At 42.5% G+C, this 17,771-nt stretch overlaps 2 protein-coding genes across 2 annotated transcripts; one reads left to right on the plus strand and one right to left on the minus strand.

The window, feature by feature from the left end:
* The first annotated feature begins 1,874 nt into the window (after positions 1-1,874).
* LOC5510784 (kelch-like protein 2) lies at positions 1,875-4,780 on the plus strand. Its single transcript, XM_048723031.1, has 2 exons — positions 1,875-3,834; positions 4,494-4,780. Exon 1 carries the CDS (start codon positions 1,963-1,965, stop codon positions 3,733-3,735), a length of 1,773 nt encoding a protein of 590 aa, XP_048578988.1. The 5' UTR covers positions 1,875-1,962; the 3' UTR covers positions 3,736-3,834; positions 4,494-4,780.
* Positions 4,781-5,372: 592 nt separating this feature from the next.
* On the minus strand, positions 5,373-17,616 carry LOC5510789 (exostosin-2). The gene is made up of 15 exons (XM_048722933.1): positions 16,874-17,616; positions 15,851-16,057; positions 14,548-14,728; positions 14,047-14,118; positions 13,609-13,676; positions 13,196-13,289; positions 10,824-10,931; positions 10,613-10,654; positions 10,034-10,174; positions 9,229-9,271; positions 8,810-8,879; positions 8,130-8,226; positions 7,043-7,183; positions 6,275-6,403; positions 5,373-5,999 (listed from the first exon to the last, which is right to left on the minus strand). Exons 1-15 carry the CDS (start codon positions 17,356-17,358, stop codon positions 5,778-5,780), a joined length of 2,100 nt encoding a protein of 699 aa, XP_048578890.1. The 5' UTR covers positions 17,359-17,616; the 3' UTR covers positions 5,373-5,777.
* Between the last annotated feature and the right edge of the window lie 155 nt (positions 17,617-17,771).

The raw sequence follows: 17,771 nt of genomic DNA on the forward strand, positions 1-17,771 counted from the left end.
AAGAAAGACTCAAACACAATATTAAATGGTCTAAAGTTTTATTTTTCACGACAAAGTATTTTTTCGCTAACGTATAAATTCCCCCATACATTCCTTTATCACTGACAGTAGCCTTGGGCTGCCTGTGCTCTACCCCTATAAATAAGCGAAATATGGTGCTCGCCGTTTCCGCCGGTTACACTTTTTAGTACTGCCGCGTTTGAAGTACCTAAAACCCAAAAACTTCATCAACAACAAAAACAAAATTCATACCCAGAGGCTACGTGCAAGCACAGGCTTCCCACCCGCGCCAGCGAAGGATTTTGAATGACATACGAATTCACGCAAATAAACATCTATGAGTTATATCTCCATTGGTCTAATTCATGAAATAAACTTAGTTGGGATGTAAATGTATCCGTCTGCGGTGTTGTTTTCTTCAGAAGAAGCTCAATTTGACGAGTTTAGAGCTATATATGTTTGTCTTGGATTTTGAGTTGATACTAAGTATGTTAATGAGACAAGGCTGGCAACTTAATTCGGACTACCTCAGCTTCAGCGCGATTTTCTGACGGATACACAATACAGAATACAATGGTCTTAGCGGTTGCCATAGCATTGCATTGTATTTTCTATTGTGTCTAAGCCCCGACCGCGCTCAGGGGACCAACAGTCAGCACCCTGGAAGAACGATAAATTCCAAATTTGCAGCGATAAATTGCAGGGAAATTCTTTTGGATTATTTTCTTCGAAAGATGTGTTTAGAACCTATTCTTCTATGGCATATAGGTTTGTGAAGGGAAAAGCTGTCCGTTTTCTGCCGAAAAAGTTGCCTCGAAGAGTCGAAGTTGTGTTTGCCAGGGCTTGGAGCTTCCTACCCGTTGTATTTTATTACGAGCACAGGTAGCCTAGGCTTACGGCGAGTGTAGGTTTATTACATGGTATGTATGAGCGAACAAATCTCGTTGAAATAAATATGCTGATTCGAAAATAAAACAGTAGCTTGACGTTGCTGCTACTCAAACCCGCAATTATTTGCCATTCTAAGCTGCCTGGTTAATGAGTAACACTACCCCCAAGCGGCGCGTTTTTTTCCTACCCTTTTGGAAGAGAAAAACGCGCCGCTGGGGGTCGGGGTGGTCGAGTTACTCATTTACCAGGGGGCGGCAGTTACACAGCGCGTCGTTTGAAAAGTCGCAAGCGCGTAGGGACAGCTCGCTGCAGGAGCGAAACCAAGATAAATACATCCAGTTAAAGTAGGAATACGTGCTTATTCAACACTAACAAGACATTAGACTTCATTTCGGAGTCAAATTATCCTATAGCCCGTGCTCTAAACTCTTAAAATTGAGCTTCTGAAGAAAAAAAACACCGCAGACGGATACATTTACATCCCAACTAAGTTTATTTCATGAATTAGAGCATGAAGATATAACTCATAGATGTTTATTATTTGCGTGATTCGAAATCCTTCAATGACGCGGGCGGGAAGCCTGTGGTGCAAGTTGCAGTATTGATATTATTATTATTATTTGCATTTACAAATATAGAAATATATTTTTTTTGTTTATATGTTTTTGCTTGTTTCCTTTTTTTTATTTTTTTATTTCCTCTTTTTTTACGTTAACACTCAATACAAGGGGTCGAGCGAGGCCCCGGAGATTTTCGCCAAATTTGAAGGCATCACGAATTCTCGGGTATTAGATTCAACTCCTCGTTCTCGGATCTTTAGAGAAGCAAGAACTTTTTTCCCGGAACGGCCGTCTCGGAATTTCTCGGATTGACCATTCTTTTCAAGAAGCTCCTTTTTTTTTATAAATCTCTCCCTCGTGACGTGACGTGACGTGGCGTTGCGTGACGCTGTTGTGAGGTAATTCCTACACTTGACTAGTGAAAAGTAAAACCACTTCACTGATTGTCTGGCTGTCATTGTATAACTACCTTCCGTAGCTTCACGGCTGTCTAAGAATAACAGGCTAAAATATGGCAGGGCGCACAGTTCTAAAGAGCCTTCCACCACCAAAAGACTTTTGCCTAGATGTCATGTTAGCTTTGAACAACCAACGACTGGAAGGAGTTCTTTGCGATGTTACATTGATTGTAGAAGAAACGTCTTTCCACGCTCATAAAAGTGTACTAGCTGCAAAAAGTCCTTACTTCCATAAGCTATTCACAAGCGAAATGGCCGAGAAAGCTCAAGAAATGATAAAATTCGAGCTCAGCTCGCTTGGGCTTTCAAAAAGTGTCATGGGTGACATGTTGTGTTATCTGTACACCGGGAATTTGAATGTTCTGGCTTCTCAAGCGCAAGATTTTCTCATCGCTGCGGATTATTTTCTACTGTCAGAGTTAAAAGATGCTGCAATCAATGTTCTGGAGTCGATGATAAACCAAGAAAACTGTTGTATACTTTTAGATTTAGGGGAACGATTTTCAAGTGATCATCTCGCTAATTCTGCAAGGATGTTCATTGAAAATGTATTTTCTGATTTTCGTCACACAACAGAGTTTCAAGAATTGACCCTTCGGCAATTTCAAGAAATTATATCAAGCGATAATTTGGTTGTAACAGACGAAAAAGAAGTATTTGAAGCAATTTTAGCATGGGTATCGCATTGTGAAGACAAACGAAACATTTATTTTGAACAACTTTTTTCGAAAATTCGTCTCAATTCATTGGACAACGAATTCCTACAATTTCGAGTTCTCGGTGATAAATTTGTGGCAAAAAGTACTAAATGTGTTAGTAGAATTGAGAAAGTCTTTCGTTCTCGGTTAGAAGCCAAACCCTACGATATCCCGCTGGAAATACCTCGAAAATGCCTTCAGCCTCCCGTGGACATTGTGCTAACATGCGGCGGTATGACCCCCCGGAGACCAGCCCACGCTCATATGTTACGCTGTTACGTTCCAGGGGGGCAGTGGTACGATTTACCACCTATGCCGTGTAAACGGAATTGGCACGGAGTTGCAAGCTACAGCAATGCGTTTTACGTTATTGGAGGGGAGAAAGACGGCGAACCTAGCGCGTCTTGTGATAGGTTTGACTTGCCTTCGAGAACGTGGAGAGAGATGTCTCCGCTGCTACGTGGAGTTGTTATTCCCGCTGTCGCAGTCTTGAAAGAGTTTATCTATGTCATTGGCGGTGTGCGCAATTACCGCGCGAGGCTTCAAATCTACAGCACAAAGACAAACATGTGGGCATATGGCGAGTCATTGAGTGTTGCTAGGGAAATCACATGCGCTGTTGCTAAGGCCCCTTACTTGTATGCAATTGGTGGATTACGCAGCGACTTAGGTGCATATATGTGTTCCGTGGAAAAGTACGACCCGGCACGGGACAGTTGGAGTGGGGTGTCAGACATGCTGCACGCTCGAGCAGGGGCCGTTGGTTTGGCATTGAACGATAAGCTCTACGTTCTTGGCGGCGAATCCGAAGTTCGCGTTGCTTTAACATCATGTGAGCGATATGATATCGATCTGGATGAATGGTCATCGATTGCTCGCATGGGCGTTCCGAGGTATTTCGCTGGAGTTGCTGCTATTGGGGATGGATTTTATGTGTTTGGAGGTGTTGGGGGAAGCAATGTTGACTGTGATGAAAAAGATGTTGTGGAATTTTATGACGTGTCTGAGAAAAAATGGACGAGAACTCTGCGCATGCCCTGGGGCGAGAGGTTCTTCAGGTGTGCTGTAATACAAACAAGGTGGCATCACTTACGTGGGTTACCTGTGGTAGTAAAATACGAGTCATAGAAGGACTGGTGACAAGAGATGCCGTGCTGCATTCAAAGGGTCATGTTCAAGGGTGACAATTCACAGAGTCTTCTTTATGAAGTACCAGCCTTTCAAACGGTGAGGCAAACTGCAAATGTGCCACACTTGGCTTCATGATTGCGCATCAAATAGAAATGATCTCTCGCTAACAGGAATGATATACCAGTGTCAACAAGAAGTATTCTATACAGTTTATTTAAAACGTTTGTATACTTTTATTTACATCTCTACAATGATAATAGAGAAAATAAACATAGTTTTATTTTCTATTCCTGGTAGAATATGCCGAGAACAGGCTTGTAGTCTAGAACACTAAAGAATTGATATACAATTAGACGACTTGCTTTGAAAGGTCACATTACTTTTTGGATAGCAAACTAGCGCGCGGCTTTCTATGGCAAGCCAACAACCACAAAAATAAAACCTTTATTTAGTGTTTCCGAATCAACCAGGGAGTTGTCTGTCACAGAGGGCTTATTTTCATTGAAATATTTTATTTTCTCTTCGCTCTGGCCAAACGACGGCAGCCACTTCTTTGTTTATTTTGGTGAGTTTTCCACCCCAAAAGTTATGTTTTAGTCGTCTACAGGGTCAAAAGTGTATGTTAGATTATATCTTTTTCTTTTGGTTAATTAAAGAACTTTACTACTTGAAGTGAACAACAAACAACTGTGTTGTTGTGTTGTTCACAAACAACTGTGTTGTTGTGTTGTTCACAAACAACTGTGTTGTTGCAGGAAATTGCTGTATCCCCTGGGAGAGAAGGGACAAGATCACATTAGCAGAGTCGACCGTGACGGGTGAATTGAAGGTGGTAAAAATCTTAATTAAAAAAATTATTTGCCTGGGGCAGGACCACAGCTCCTGAGACCTCTCCAAGTAGAGTTTTTTCTAAATTTTCTAAAGCTACCTTAATTGCTTGAATAAGCGCCTATACCTCCCCTAAATAAGCAAAGAGATAAACTAGCCTGAAATGCATGTGTTTGCCCGGTGCTTTTATAGCGAAAAATCGGCCTCGAGCGATTGTTAGCTGTCATCTTTGATTTTGATCAAAAATGAAGAACGGGGGGGGGGGGGGGGGGGGGGGGGGGAAGGAGAGAGCTTGAGAAGGAACTCCTTCTTCCCCCTCCCCATCCATCCCCGTTTTTCATATTTGCTCAAAATCCTAGATGGAGGCTATAAAATCACTGGGTAAACGCCCTAGAGATAAACAGATAAAACATATTTTGAAATAAGGGCCTCACCCAAATAAGCTCCTTGACTGGGACATTAAAGGTGAATAAGCGCCGACTGTATATATTGGAGTAAAAGGCGCTTGCCCTCCCCTCAGCAAAATGTCATTTTTGAGGTTTACTCCCCCCCCCCTCCCCCAGACAAACATCCTTACCAATCGTCATGGCTATGAGCCTGAACATGTTTCTCTGTGATTTCGTTAGCATTTTGAAGCTCTAAATCAGGATGTGGTGTATTATCAGGCCCGTACCCAAGATTTTCCTTGGGGGGGGGGGGGGGGGGCGAAATCCGAAAATGTGGACCTAGGAGGAAAGGGGGGGGAGGGAGTTCTCTGATAAAAAGCTCACCACCTCCAAAAGAACAAAAAAGTTTTTTCTTATGCCTTTTCAGTATTTCCATGTGACGTTTATTAACAGATTTGGCTACATACCAGAGTGATCTAGCTTATGATTTATAGTTTTGTATACCGTCTATTGAGAACAAAAAGTGGACTTTCGGCCGTTGTGGGGGGGGGGGGGGGGTGCGTTCCCACCCCCTGCACCCCCCCCTGGGTATGGGCCTGAATTATGTATTACACACAAATGATTAGTTCATTGAGTCATCAATCAGCGTAGCCTCAGTAGTAAGGGCAAAGGACTTGGGGAAGATGAATGATAGACCTGCGCGCTTGGAAATAATGGAGCGAATGAAGCGCCTCCTTTTCATCTTTCTTCTTCCCCAATCCTTTGGGCTTGCTACGTAAGCTACAATTAGCGTAGCCTTTCTATGTACAAAATATATTAATATTATTATACTGTTCCAATATTTCGGTACATCTTGATCCTATCTGGAAGCTTTTCTCTGAACAACAGAGGATCCGCCCTGAATTCCACTGTCTTTAGCGGGACCTTCCCTCCGTAAGCACGCACGAACTCATTCAAACAGTCAGAGCGCTCCGCAAAGTGGCCTGGGTCGGCCCACAGGGAGTCCGAAGTACAGTCCGCGCAACGAAATCGCTTTCTGGAGGTCACCTTATATAGGAGAGTTTGAAGGATTAGGTAAAAACAGGTTCAAATGTTTTAGAACTGGGGGATCAAAAAAGGAAAGGAGGTCTAGGGATGACGAGGAAAAAGGTAAAACGAGAAGGAAAATATATCGTGAATTATCCGAGAGTCGAGGAAGGGTCTCCTGCCCCTTCCTTTTGTTCTCACAGGTCCCCCCCCCCCAAAAAAAAAAAAAAAAAAAAAAAAGGAGGGAGTAGCTTGTGGAGGAGGCTAAGACCTGACGTGGACAAAAGGTCTCTTACCTTTATGGGCGCCTTGCCCGTGTAATTGGCAATCATAAAGTTCATGGCGATGTCCTCGCAATTCATGTGGGAGTCCACCCAAGAGCGCACGTGATACGGCATCATGTAGGTGAACAAATGGCTGAAGTACTGCGCATGCCACAAACAAATGACGTCACAATATAGAAATGAAAATAGTGCAATACTTGTTATCCTCGGAGATTCAACGCCTAATGGACAAGCGGAAAGAGAAACGGGCGACGTACTGGGTCACTGACGATTACTAATTTGTATTTCGTTCATATGAGTTGCCCGAGGAAAGTGAGACAACATGCAAAGTATAACCACGATAACAGGTTCCTGGGGGCCTGGGACATTTTAAATCATAAGAAAATGACCAGTAGGTGCGTGGCTGTGCCCCCATTTTTTTCTTAATGTTTCTGCATCGTGTTCCCCCAATATTACGGGGCTTGCTACAGCTCTGGTTTCCCCTTGATAATATTAATTGTACTATCATGCAAAATAATGCGAGAACAAGAAATTCCTTGACATCTCTTTCGCATATTGCTCAGCCATCACTCATATTATAGGGGTTTTTTTGATAAAAAAAAATTAACTTGTCACACAATCACACTCGCTCAACACGCAGCCCAATACGGAGCTTAGTAGAAGGGACATTTGTTTGGAGTCTTGATGAAGTAATCATACAAAAGACTGCAACAGTCCTCCAATCAAGACTGGCAGATGAAATACCTCTACCAATCAGAATATCAGATCTAGTGATGTTACCTTGTGGTGGAATGCCACTCCTGTAAGTACCATTGACACGTCATTGGTCCATTCCGAGTCATACTTGAGTTTGCTCGCATTATCGTACAGATGGATACGGCCAGGGAAGCCAACCAGACGGTCAGGGAACTCCCGCCATGCCTACACAATACATGAGCTATCTGATTTATTTAGGAACGGCAACGGAAACAGTTATTGCAAGAGGGACGTGGAAGATGCTTTCATGAGCATTGAAAGCATTTCAAACATGCTTCAATAATAATCATAATAAGTATCGCGAACCGCGTTTTCAAAACACGATTTCTTTTGGTTTTCTGTTCCGTCAGTAAAACCATTCTAAGCCAATCAGAATCTCGCTTTGTGCCATCCTCGGGACAAAAACCAGACAGTGTCGCGACAGAAAGCCATTGGTCGTTTAGTAAAAAATACTCGCTAGATATTTGTGCCGAGTCAGCAGCATCTAAAGATAAGTGCGCTTTCGCATAACAATAGAACAATATGTCTGATGAAAGAAAATGTTTATGCAACAGTTCCACTTAGGGGATTCATTTTTATTATAACTTTTATTTCATGCTGTTCAGGAAGACAAAACTTCCATTGTTCTGCAGTGGAAGTTTCTGTTACAATACGTTATAAATTATAGTCCACCAATTAAGCCGTACCTCTCAACTCTCCCGCATTAGGCGGGAGTCTCAAGATTTTAGACACCTGCCGCGCTGAGCACAAAATCTCCCGCTTTTAGCGGTTTTTATCGCTTCCCAAAAATTATTCTATAGAAAATAGCGCAATTTATCTAACACACTCGGTTTCTATACGGCACATCTTTGGGGACCCAGGGCGTACTGAGAGTATTAAACGCCAGACAAGCGCCGCGGCGCGCTCGTCCGCTTCCGGCTCGCGCTCGTTACGCTCAGCGCTCGTTTCGGCTCAGTACGCCCTGGGTCCCCGAGGATGTATAAGGCAAACGCCTGCAAGGTTAAACCCACCCCTCCCCCCCAAAAAAAAGTAAATTTACCACACCCCTCCCCCCAAAAAATTCTCAAGTCTTGAGCTTTTCGGAGGTTGACAGGTCGAATGCTAAGCTCACCTCAAATCCAAACTCCAGCTCATCAGTAGAGAGCATGAGAATATCGTCATCAATAGCAAGGATCGCTTCTGTCTCGATCTCACTATACGGGTAAAACCTATAAAGAACCAAATAATGCAATCACCGTCTAGTCTCTATCGAAGCGGCGCTCTCTTAAACAGTCTCACTCCATATGGCAAGCATTATACATATAAAACACATTAAATCTGTATATGTTTTTCCATTAGTACACCAAAAACTGGTATTCGACTCTGTCAATAAGACTTCTTCAGGGCAGACTGAAGAAGGTGAATCGTTACAAGCTTATTTACAGTTATAATGTTTTTGCGCCTCGCGCCACTATTTTGATGTAAATAAGATTGTAACGATTCACCTTCTTCAATCTGCCCTGAAGAAGCCTTATTAAAGACGAAAACTTGGCAGTCTCAATACTCGTGTGGTTCTCGGGTGGTTCTCGTGTGGTTCTCGTGTGGTTCTTCCGAAAACCCCTGGCTACGGGCCTTTTTTTTTTTTTTTTTTTTTCAATGAAAGTAAGCCCTTTCTGACATTTCTGGCTGAGTCGTAAGCACTGTTGTTATTTTGCCGCCAAACGCTGGAGCGCGGATTTGCTACCCATTAAGTCACGTGATTTCTTAGTGCAAATCGCCAATTGGATACCACTCTTTGAATGAATAACAGACCTGTTGCTAAGACGGTTCCTTTTCGCCTGGATGACCTTGACTGGTTTTGGAAGCTTTGGCCACTTGGAAACTTGGAAACAAATTTACGAAGGTCGACCATCAAATTAGGAAAGCTGATCTTTGGTAGCAAAACAAACAACAGCCACACAACCAGGACAATAGCAAAAAATACAAAATATATCAACAGGAACAACAGCAACAATGACAATAACAACAGAAATAGTAACAACAACAGCAACAACAACAGCAACAACAATAACGAAGACAACAGCGTCACAAACAACAATAATAGCAGAAAGTACACAAACTGTAACGTAAACAATATCAGCAATATCAATATCAATCAGCAACATCAAAAACAACATGATTATTACCATAATTTTCCAAACCAACAGTATCGTTCTGCTGTAACCGCTTACCAGATGGTGGGGCTTTCTTTACATTGTTCCAGACAACAACAATCTGTAAAAGCATCACAAACATGGCTCTTAGTGACCATTATCAAAATCCAACAACTCTGTCTAACTGCATAAGATTAAATATTCTAATGCATTTTTTCCTCCGAGCATTCTATGCATTTTCTGATTGCTGGATGATTTGCTACTAGGGATCATAACACAAAACAGGAACAGCGATGAACATGAGGTGGTCACATGAAATTTTTCAAGTGATGGGAGAGCCTACCACTCATCCTGGGGTGAATGGGTGATCACATGCTTGGGGAACCTTGAATATTTCCACAGTTATCAAAGAGACATCACCGCTTAGCCTAATCCCTTTTAATGTTCTCTAGCCTTGGAAAGTTTTTTTTTTTCCAGTGCAAGAGGACCGAATATCACTCCCATCACTACATGAAGGCAGCTCATTTCTGGACCTTTTCCAAACCGCCACCTTTATTATGAAAACAAAAATTAGATGGCATTTTGATACATGTTTATGTGCCTTTTAAAACAACTTATCCAGTCCGACTGGGTAATGCATGATTTTGTATGTTATGAAAACCTATGCACATGAGATTTTTATCTCTCAGTAGTAAATAAAATACACTAGAATCACTGTGAATTTTAGTCTACCCAACAACTAAAATAGCTCAATTCTATTTTTAAAGTATCAAATAAACAGGGAAAATTTTATTTTTTAAGTTTTGAATATTCAAAACAACATTGTCACGCAAGCCGAATTTACTGACTTTAAAATTGGCTGGAAGCTGTTTAGCACACTAACCTTGGCCAGACTAGGTGTGTCTGCAATCTTGCGAAGAACTTTAAACATCATATCAACCCTATCATAGGAGAGTACAACTGCCGTGAATCCCTGGGACCGAGGAGGGATCAGTGGCAAAAACAGAGGCGGGCCAACGGATGACTGAAGAAGACAAAGAAGATACAGGTCAAGACTGAATTTAAAAAAAAATTAGAACAAAAACATTGACTTCTGATACATGTTGCAGCTGATCACAGAATCTCAAACTGTTGTATCTTTCCTCTGACGAAGGGCTATGGCTCAAAATGCCTAAAAAAAAACTACTCTGTTGTCACAGAGGTGTAAAACATCTTTGTTGAGCTATTACAATGATTTTGCAACACCTAAGTACAGTAAACAACTTTTTTACAGCTTTTTTTAAAATACAAACTCAGGAGCATAACCTGGGCTTTAAAGGGGCATAAAAGACAAAATCATAAATACTACTGTACTATGTGAGCAAACACCCCCCATTCTGCATGTTACTCAAAAGATTACAAGATGTGTTGAGTGAAATAAGACCATAGGCAGCACAAGGGAATGCTAACATTCTGTACTTACTGATGTATCTCCCTTTGAAGTCAGGTATGGTGCATTCCAATCCTTAAAAAAATAAACAAGTTACATATAAAACCCTTTATTGAAGAGATAGAAACTCTATTAGAAACAGGCAAATGTCCACAATCACAACATTTGAGGCCCCCTTGAAGGCTCAAGAAGCAAAGAAAACATAAACAAAATAAAAACAATTGCTGTGAGAAATGAAGCATACCTCATACATGCATGCGTGGTGCTTGTACACCCGGTCATTGATCACTCTCAGTGTTGTCAAGGCAATTTTACCCATAGAACTGAAGTAGTTCTCCCACATGAACTTCCCCTTTAACACAAAAAGACATCTTCTATTATTACTAGTTACTTTTTCTTTGTATTAGGGACAATCAGGGGTGATGGTTTGTAGAAATAAAATAATCAATAAATTGGAGTAGTTCATCACTCTCATCGCAGCTAGATGCTTAATTGGGAGAGCACAGATTCAGAGGTGGTTGTGTTTAAGGCATGGCAAGGCACCTCAGGCATCCGCCATACAACTCATGTCTGACCAGGATCACAGCTAAAGATCAAATTGTTGGTTTTGTGGAGGGAGGAAAACAGGAGAACCCGAAAAAAAAAACAATCGGATTAAAGGCAAGATCAACTAACTCAACTCACATCGGAACCGGGAATCAAACCCAGAACCCAGTGGTGAGAGGCACAGGCACTAAAAAGCGACCGGGAAACATGTGGTGAGACACAGGCACTACAGAGCAACCGGGAAACCTGTGGTGAGACACAGGCACTACAGAGCGACCAGGAAACCTGTGGTGAGAAGCACAGGCGCTACAGAGCGACCGGGAAACCTGTGGTGAGAGGCACAGGCACTACAGAGCGACCGGGAAACCTGTGGTGAGAAGCACAGGCACTACAGAGCGACCGGGAAACCTGTGGTGAGAGGCACAGGCACTACAGAGCGACCGGGAAACCTGTGGTGAGAGGCACAGGCGCTATAGGGCGACCGGGAAACCTGTGGTGAGAAGCACAGGCACTACAGAGCGACCGGGAAACCTGTGGTGAGAGGCACAGGCGCTACAGGGCGACCGGGAAACCTGTGGTGAGAGGCACAGACACTACAGAGCGACCGGGAAACCTGTGGTGAGAGGCACAGGCACTACAGAGCGACCGGGAAACCTGTGGTGAGACACAGGCACTACAGAGCGACAGGGAAACCTGTGGTGAGAGTCACAGGCGCTACAGAGCGACCGGGAAACCTGTGGTGAGAGGCACAGGCACTATAGAGCGACCAGGAAACCTGTGGTGAAAGGCACAGGCACTAAAGAGCGACTGGGAAACCTGTGGTGAGAGGCACAGGCGCTATAGAGCGACCGGGAAACCTGTGGTGAGAGGCACAGGCACTACAGAGCGACCGGGAAACCTGTGGTGAGAGGCACAGGTGCTACAGAGCGACTGGGAAACTTGTGGTGAGAGGCACAGGTGCTACAGAGCGACTGGGAAACCTGTGGTGAGAGGCACAGGCACTACAGAGCGACCGGGAAACCTGTGGTGAGACACAGGCACTACAGAGCGACCGGGAAACCTGTGGTGAGAGTCACAGGCGCTACAGAGCGACCAGGAAACCTGTGGTGAAAGGCACAGGCACTACAGAGCGACTGGGAAACCTGTGGTGAGAGGCACAGGCGCTATAGAGCGACCGGGAAACCTGTGGTGAGAGGCACAGGCACTACACGGGTGGCCAAGTGTGTTAGCGCGTCGGCCTCTCACCGCTGTGGCCAAGGTTCGAATCCTGGCTCAAACTGGGGATTTTTCCGGGTTCCTGCCTTGGTTCGAATTTGTGTCACAAGTGAGTTGAAGTTATTCTCCCGTGTTTCCAGTCTTCTCGGATAAGGACACTAAACCGGAGGTCCCGTCTCTTCAAGCTGCACTACATTAACCTGAACCGAAGGGACGTAAAAGAACCACTGGGGACGCAATAAACCCTCTGGCAGTGACCACCCCCAGTGACAGTGCTTACAATGCTTACTAACAATACACTCAAGGGGGTACTTGAATTGGAGCCTAGCTCTGTTGTGCCTTCCGCACCAGTAAAACTGGTGGAAATAGAATAAAGAATACAGAGCGACCGGGAAACCTGTGGTGAGAGGCACAGGTGCTACAGAGCGACTGGGAAACCTGTGGTGAGAGGCACAGGTGCTACAGAGCGACTGGGAAACCTGTGGTGAGAGGCACAGGCACTACAGAGCGACCGGGAAACCTGTGGTGAGACACAGGCACTACAGAGCGACCGGGAAACCTGTGGTGAGAGTCACAGGCGCTACAGAGCGACCGGGAAACCTGTGGTGAGAGGCACAGGCACTACAGGGCGACGCTCTGCCAACTGCAATACCTGCTACCCCAGTGGTTATTATGAATTCTACCTCCAGGCTCCCAGGCAAAACAACAGAAAGAGAAAAGAAGCAAAAATTGGTTGAACATGACTAGCTTATATGTACATATTTTGCCCTCATCTCCCTATTATGAAAAGCAGTCAAGTCCCTTCCAGCACTCTTCCCAATTTTGATTCCTAGAACTAATTCCTGGTTAAGTCACCTGCAGTCTCATGTCTTTGATCTGATTTTGTGAGTAGTCCTTAAGAATGAGGGGAATCCTGTCAATTTCATTCTCAGATACAACCACAGCTGCCCTGGAAAAAAAAAAAAAAAAATGAAGATTCAGTAAGTACAGGGGTTTCTTAGGCCCTAGCAGCCGGCGGAACTGCCAGTGATTTAGGTTTGAAGATTTGAACTAATAAAATAAAATAAAATAACTTCCACCCCCTACTTTGAAACTCCTGAAGTATATCCAGCACTTTGTACTAGAGGCAGTGTTCTACTTTATCATCCCATTGGCCTTATATTTGATGTCTCAAAGTGATGGGGTGCACTTTGCCACAACACCTTACATTCTCACGGGCCACCTACAGCATGGGATATCTTTTGGGAACCTTGTCATGCTGGTCATACCTTTTCCAGTCCAGTACTTCAGAAAATGGCAAAACATAGTCATCACTAACCACTATGGGAATACAGCCCTGTAAAATATCAAGTAAACATTATCAACTTATGTAGGTAGGAAGGAGAAAAAAAAATAATGACAAGGAAATATAATTGTGGTGATGGTGATGGGGATGGGGATGGCGATGGCGGTATTGATGGTGGAGGTGATGATGATGGTAGCAATGGTTAAATGATGATGATAATTTAGCGAGTGTTGATGATGGTGGTGGTAATTGTGATGAATGGTAATGGGGATAATGATGGTATCGGTGGGGGTGATGATGATAATAGGTTTAAAAAAGTCATGGCAACACCATTGGTGATTGGCAGTGAAGATGATGCTGACTGAGGATGACAATGATGGTAGTGATGATGGAATCATGAAAGATTATTATTTATACCAACCATCATCAGAGAATCCAGTAAAGCAGTTTGTCCAAGTCTAGCACCTCTTATAACAAGACAAAATGTAGCCCTCTGAAAAAGACAAAATAAAAAGCAAAATCCATGGTGGGTCAAAAATTATTTAACCATTTGAGTTTTTCTTCCGCTGGTGAGGCATGAGAGATTCAGGACTTCCTATAATATTAAAGACTTAGCAAATTAACCAATCATAGAGGGAAAAAAACTTAATTCAATTGTACAATTTCTTGCCTCTTACCAACTCTTGCTAATAGAATGAGATATAGGGTGAATAATAGGGTGAATAAGAGATATTCATATGACTCTCACACCATTAGATAAGCACTACCACTACCATAAGCACTATCCATTACCATTATATGAGGGTGATCATACATCTTTTTGCCTCAACACCTCTTGCACATGATACTGTATGAGGCCTTGAACAAGGGACCAATAATCGTGACTACTCTGCCACCCCTCCCTAGGCATCTTTTGGCCTACCTGCATGATATGGGGGTAATCGTACATCTTCTTGCCTCTACACCTCTTGCTCACTGTATGAGGCTTGGGACAAAGACCCAGCACGAGATACTCATGACTCTGAGAGGCCAGCTTATCAACACTCTTCCTGAACTCTTCATGGATGTTCACTTGGGTGGATATGACCTGCCATTTACTCTGCCTGCGGGTATGAGAGTTATATGAGTCTAGGTTCATGGTCGGATGAAGCTGGGATTTCTTAAGGGGGTGCCCCATGGCGGGGGAAGGATTAAGACCATTATATGACCTTATGTTATTTTTTTTTTGCTTTTAAAACTTACATGTACAAGTAATGCATGGTAGAATACCACAAGAGGCTGTTTGGAATTATCAACCAATTAATTTCCAGGAGCCTTTATTGCTTTTAACGTGAGCTTCGCTGCATCGCCGAACATAAAGGGGGATATAAACATAGATTTGTTTTTGTCTTTTGGGATTTTCTGTTCCGCCAATCAGATTTTTGCCATCTCTCGCCTAGTGCAGTTGCATGGCTTTCTGTCGCGACACAGAGGATAGCCAGGGAAGTGCACAAAGTCAGACTCTGATTGGCTCAGAATGGTTTTACTGACGGAACAGAAAACCAAATCGTGTTTTGAAAACGCGGGTCGCAATAGTAACTGCAGTGTTTATTACAGTCCTAAGGAGAACCTCGTTTACGACCACAAGAGGTGGTGTGTCTTATCCTTCGGTCTGAGTTTGACTACCCAAAATAGTTAATGTGATTTTCTGTATATTTTTTACATTTTCTTATATTGAGATGTTGTATTATTTAAATGGCATAATTATCGATTCACTAATTTAAATGTTATCTAATTTCCTACAGTTTTTGGAAGAATACACTTCTGATATGTTAAAGTTGTTTATCGAGAGGGGGCACCAACACATAAAACATATAGCGAATTATTTTTATATTATTTTCCAGATTTTTGCTTTCCTAAAGGGTGGAGCACCGGCACCCCTGGCACCAACTCACTGGTTTCTATTACCATATTACTGGCTCCTTATTGTTATCAGGATTAAGACCATTATATGACCTCATGTTATTTTTTTGCTTTTAAAATTTACATGTACAAGTAATGCATGTCTTCAGAAGAAGGGGGGCACAGCGGGGGGGGGGGGGGGGGGGGCACAGCCTCCCTAGATCTAAAAGCCTTTATCTGTTAATTGCACTAAGGCATGACAGCAACACTCATTTCTGTGTTCCTTTTGGCATGAATTTGCCATTAACAACGTCATAAGACTTTTTTTTGTTAGTGTAATTCACCTGTTTCTTGGAGCTGCCCTGTGTTTCACAGTGAGTGCATTGAAGACGGGGATACTGACATCAAAGCCAGGTCGGTAGGTCTGCGTGGACATGCCTCCCCCTGCCTGAATGGCTTTGCCGAGAGGAACATCCAGGATTGAGTTAAAGTCAGGGGGGCCTCCAGGTAGCATGTTGAATATTAAGTGATTCTGACCTGAGTACTTCCATCTGTGCAATGAGAAAGGACACTCTTTGAAGCCTTCCCCAACAAAACCACGCCCTGGGGGTAGGGGGGGTAGGGGGAGAGGGGGCAACCTTTGATATAAAACAATCAACAAGTGGTTCAAAGAAATTTCAAAAGGACTGGGAGAGTCTGTGAATTCTTTTAAACCTTTTCTTTTGAGTTATACTTAACTTTTTTTGTTTAAATTTTTCTTAGTGCATTGTCATTGAAAAAAACAGGGTTGAAGATTTATGAGTGTAGGTGTTAGAAATAAGACTTTTTGAAGGCTTTTATCAGAGGAAAGGAAAGAAACATTATCAAACAATTATTCACTTCACTACAAATAAATAAAAAGTGTGTTCTTTCTATAATCACGAAACAGTATAAGGATAGAAAAGTTTTTGCTGCACCATACTAGAGTATTTACATAATGACCCATTATATAACATTATATAACAGTTGAGGTTGTTGGCTGCATTGTGGCAAGTAGACATTGGTTAAAGGAAGTCTTACATTTTTCTAGTTTGCACTAAGAAATCATGAGAATTTTGGGTGGCAAACAAGACACTCAAGGTTTTAGCGTCCAAGTAACAAAAATTAAAGGTAATTTGATACCAGAAAGCTCTTTGTCAGAAAGGGCTTATTTTTATTGAAACATTTTATTTTTTGTCGCTATCTTGCGTGACAGACAAAGACATTTCTTTTTTTCTTTTTCTTTTGGCTTGAACTCAAAAAGTCATGAGATTTCTTAGAGCTTATCGCCTTTTCTCTAACCCAAAATTATAGGAACAATCCTACAATAGCCTATTATCGGTACTCACGTCTCTAAGGCAGCTAGCGCCTGGGCTGTTGCTTTTAAATCCATGCCATTTTGATTGAGTGTATCAAGAGGTGGTATGATAATACATGCTTTGTCTTTGTCATCTGTGTAATAACTACTTTCCTTGATAGCTGTCAACATCTCATCAAAATGCACAGAAATGGGTTTCAAATTGAGAGTTCTTTCTTTTTCATTCAAAAATGTCGAATATGGGTAGACGTAAACACTAATAAGGCTATTCTCGTTAAATCTGCACCGATATATATCAAAACAAGAGTGCATTCGGCATTTAGGTGCGGTATTTTGAGGAAATTGCATGTGTTTTGTGACTCGAATAGCATCAGAAGTGACATCGTCGACATGTCCGCCTCTTGTTGGATGATATTTCATTGTCCGTAAAGTCGACCAGATCTGTGAGCCGACAAAGACTAAAAGTGCAGCGAGAAGCACGATGGTAAGAATGACTCCTTTCGTTTTTAAACGCATTTTTGTAGTAAGTTCACACAATCAGTCTGAAATCCGATAGAATTTAGGACAAAATGAAGTCTGTCTTGTGCCTTGCCTTGAAAATCACCAACTTATCAGCAATCAGTACTCTACGCACGCATGCCTCCATCCAACTTAAATAGCTCCCATGTTGTTCTGTGATCAAACACACTATTTCTTGTCCAAAAAGGCATCTTTTGGAAAGAAGTGTAAAAATCAAAACCACAACACGGAGCTCATCAAATTTGAGCCCGCTGTACAATACCTAAGTTTCAGCGCAGCAAATTTTTTTAGAGCACCTGTGAAATGTTTTCTTACTACTTATTATATGAAAAAGAGTCTTTATTTCTATAGATAAAAAGAAACTCTTTTGATTATAACAAAATAGTTATAAAGCTTTTTTTATTTGAGTA

This window comes from Nematostella vectensis, chromosome 15 (assembly GCF_932526225.1).
Source record: "Nematostella vectensis chromosome 15, jaNemVect1.1, whole genome shotgun sequence".
Lineage (NCBI taxonomy): Eukaryota > Metazoa > Cnidaria > Anthozoa > Actiniaria > Edwardsiidae > Nematostella > Nematostella vectensis.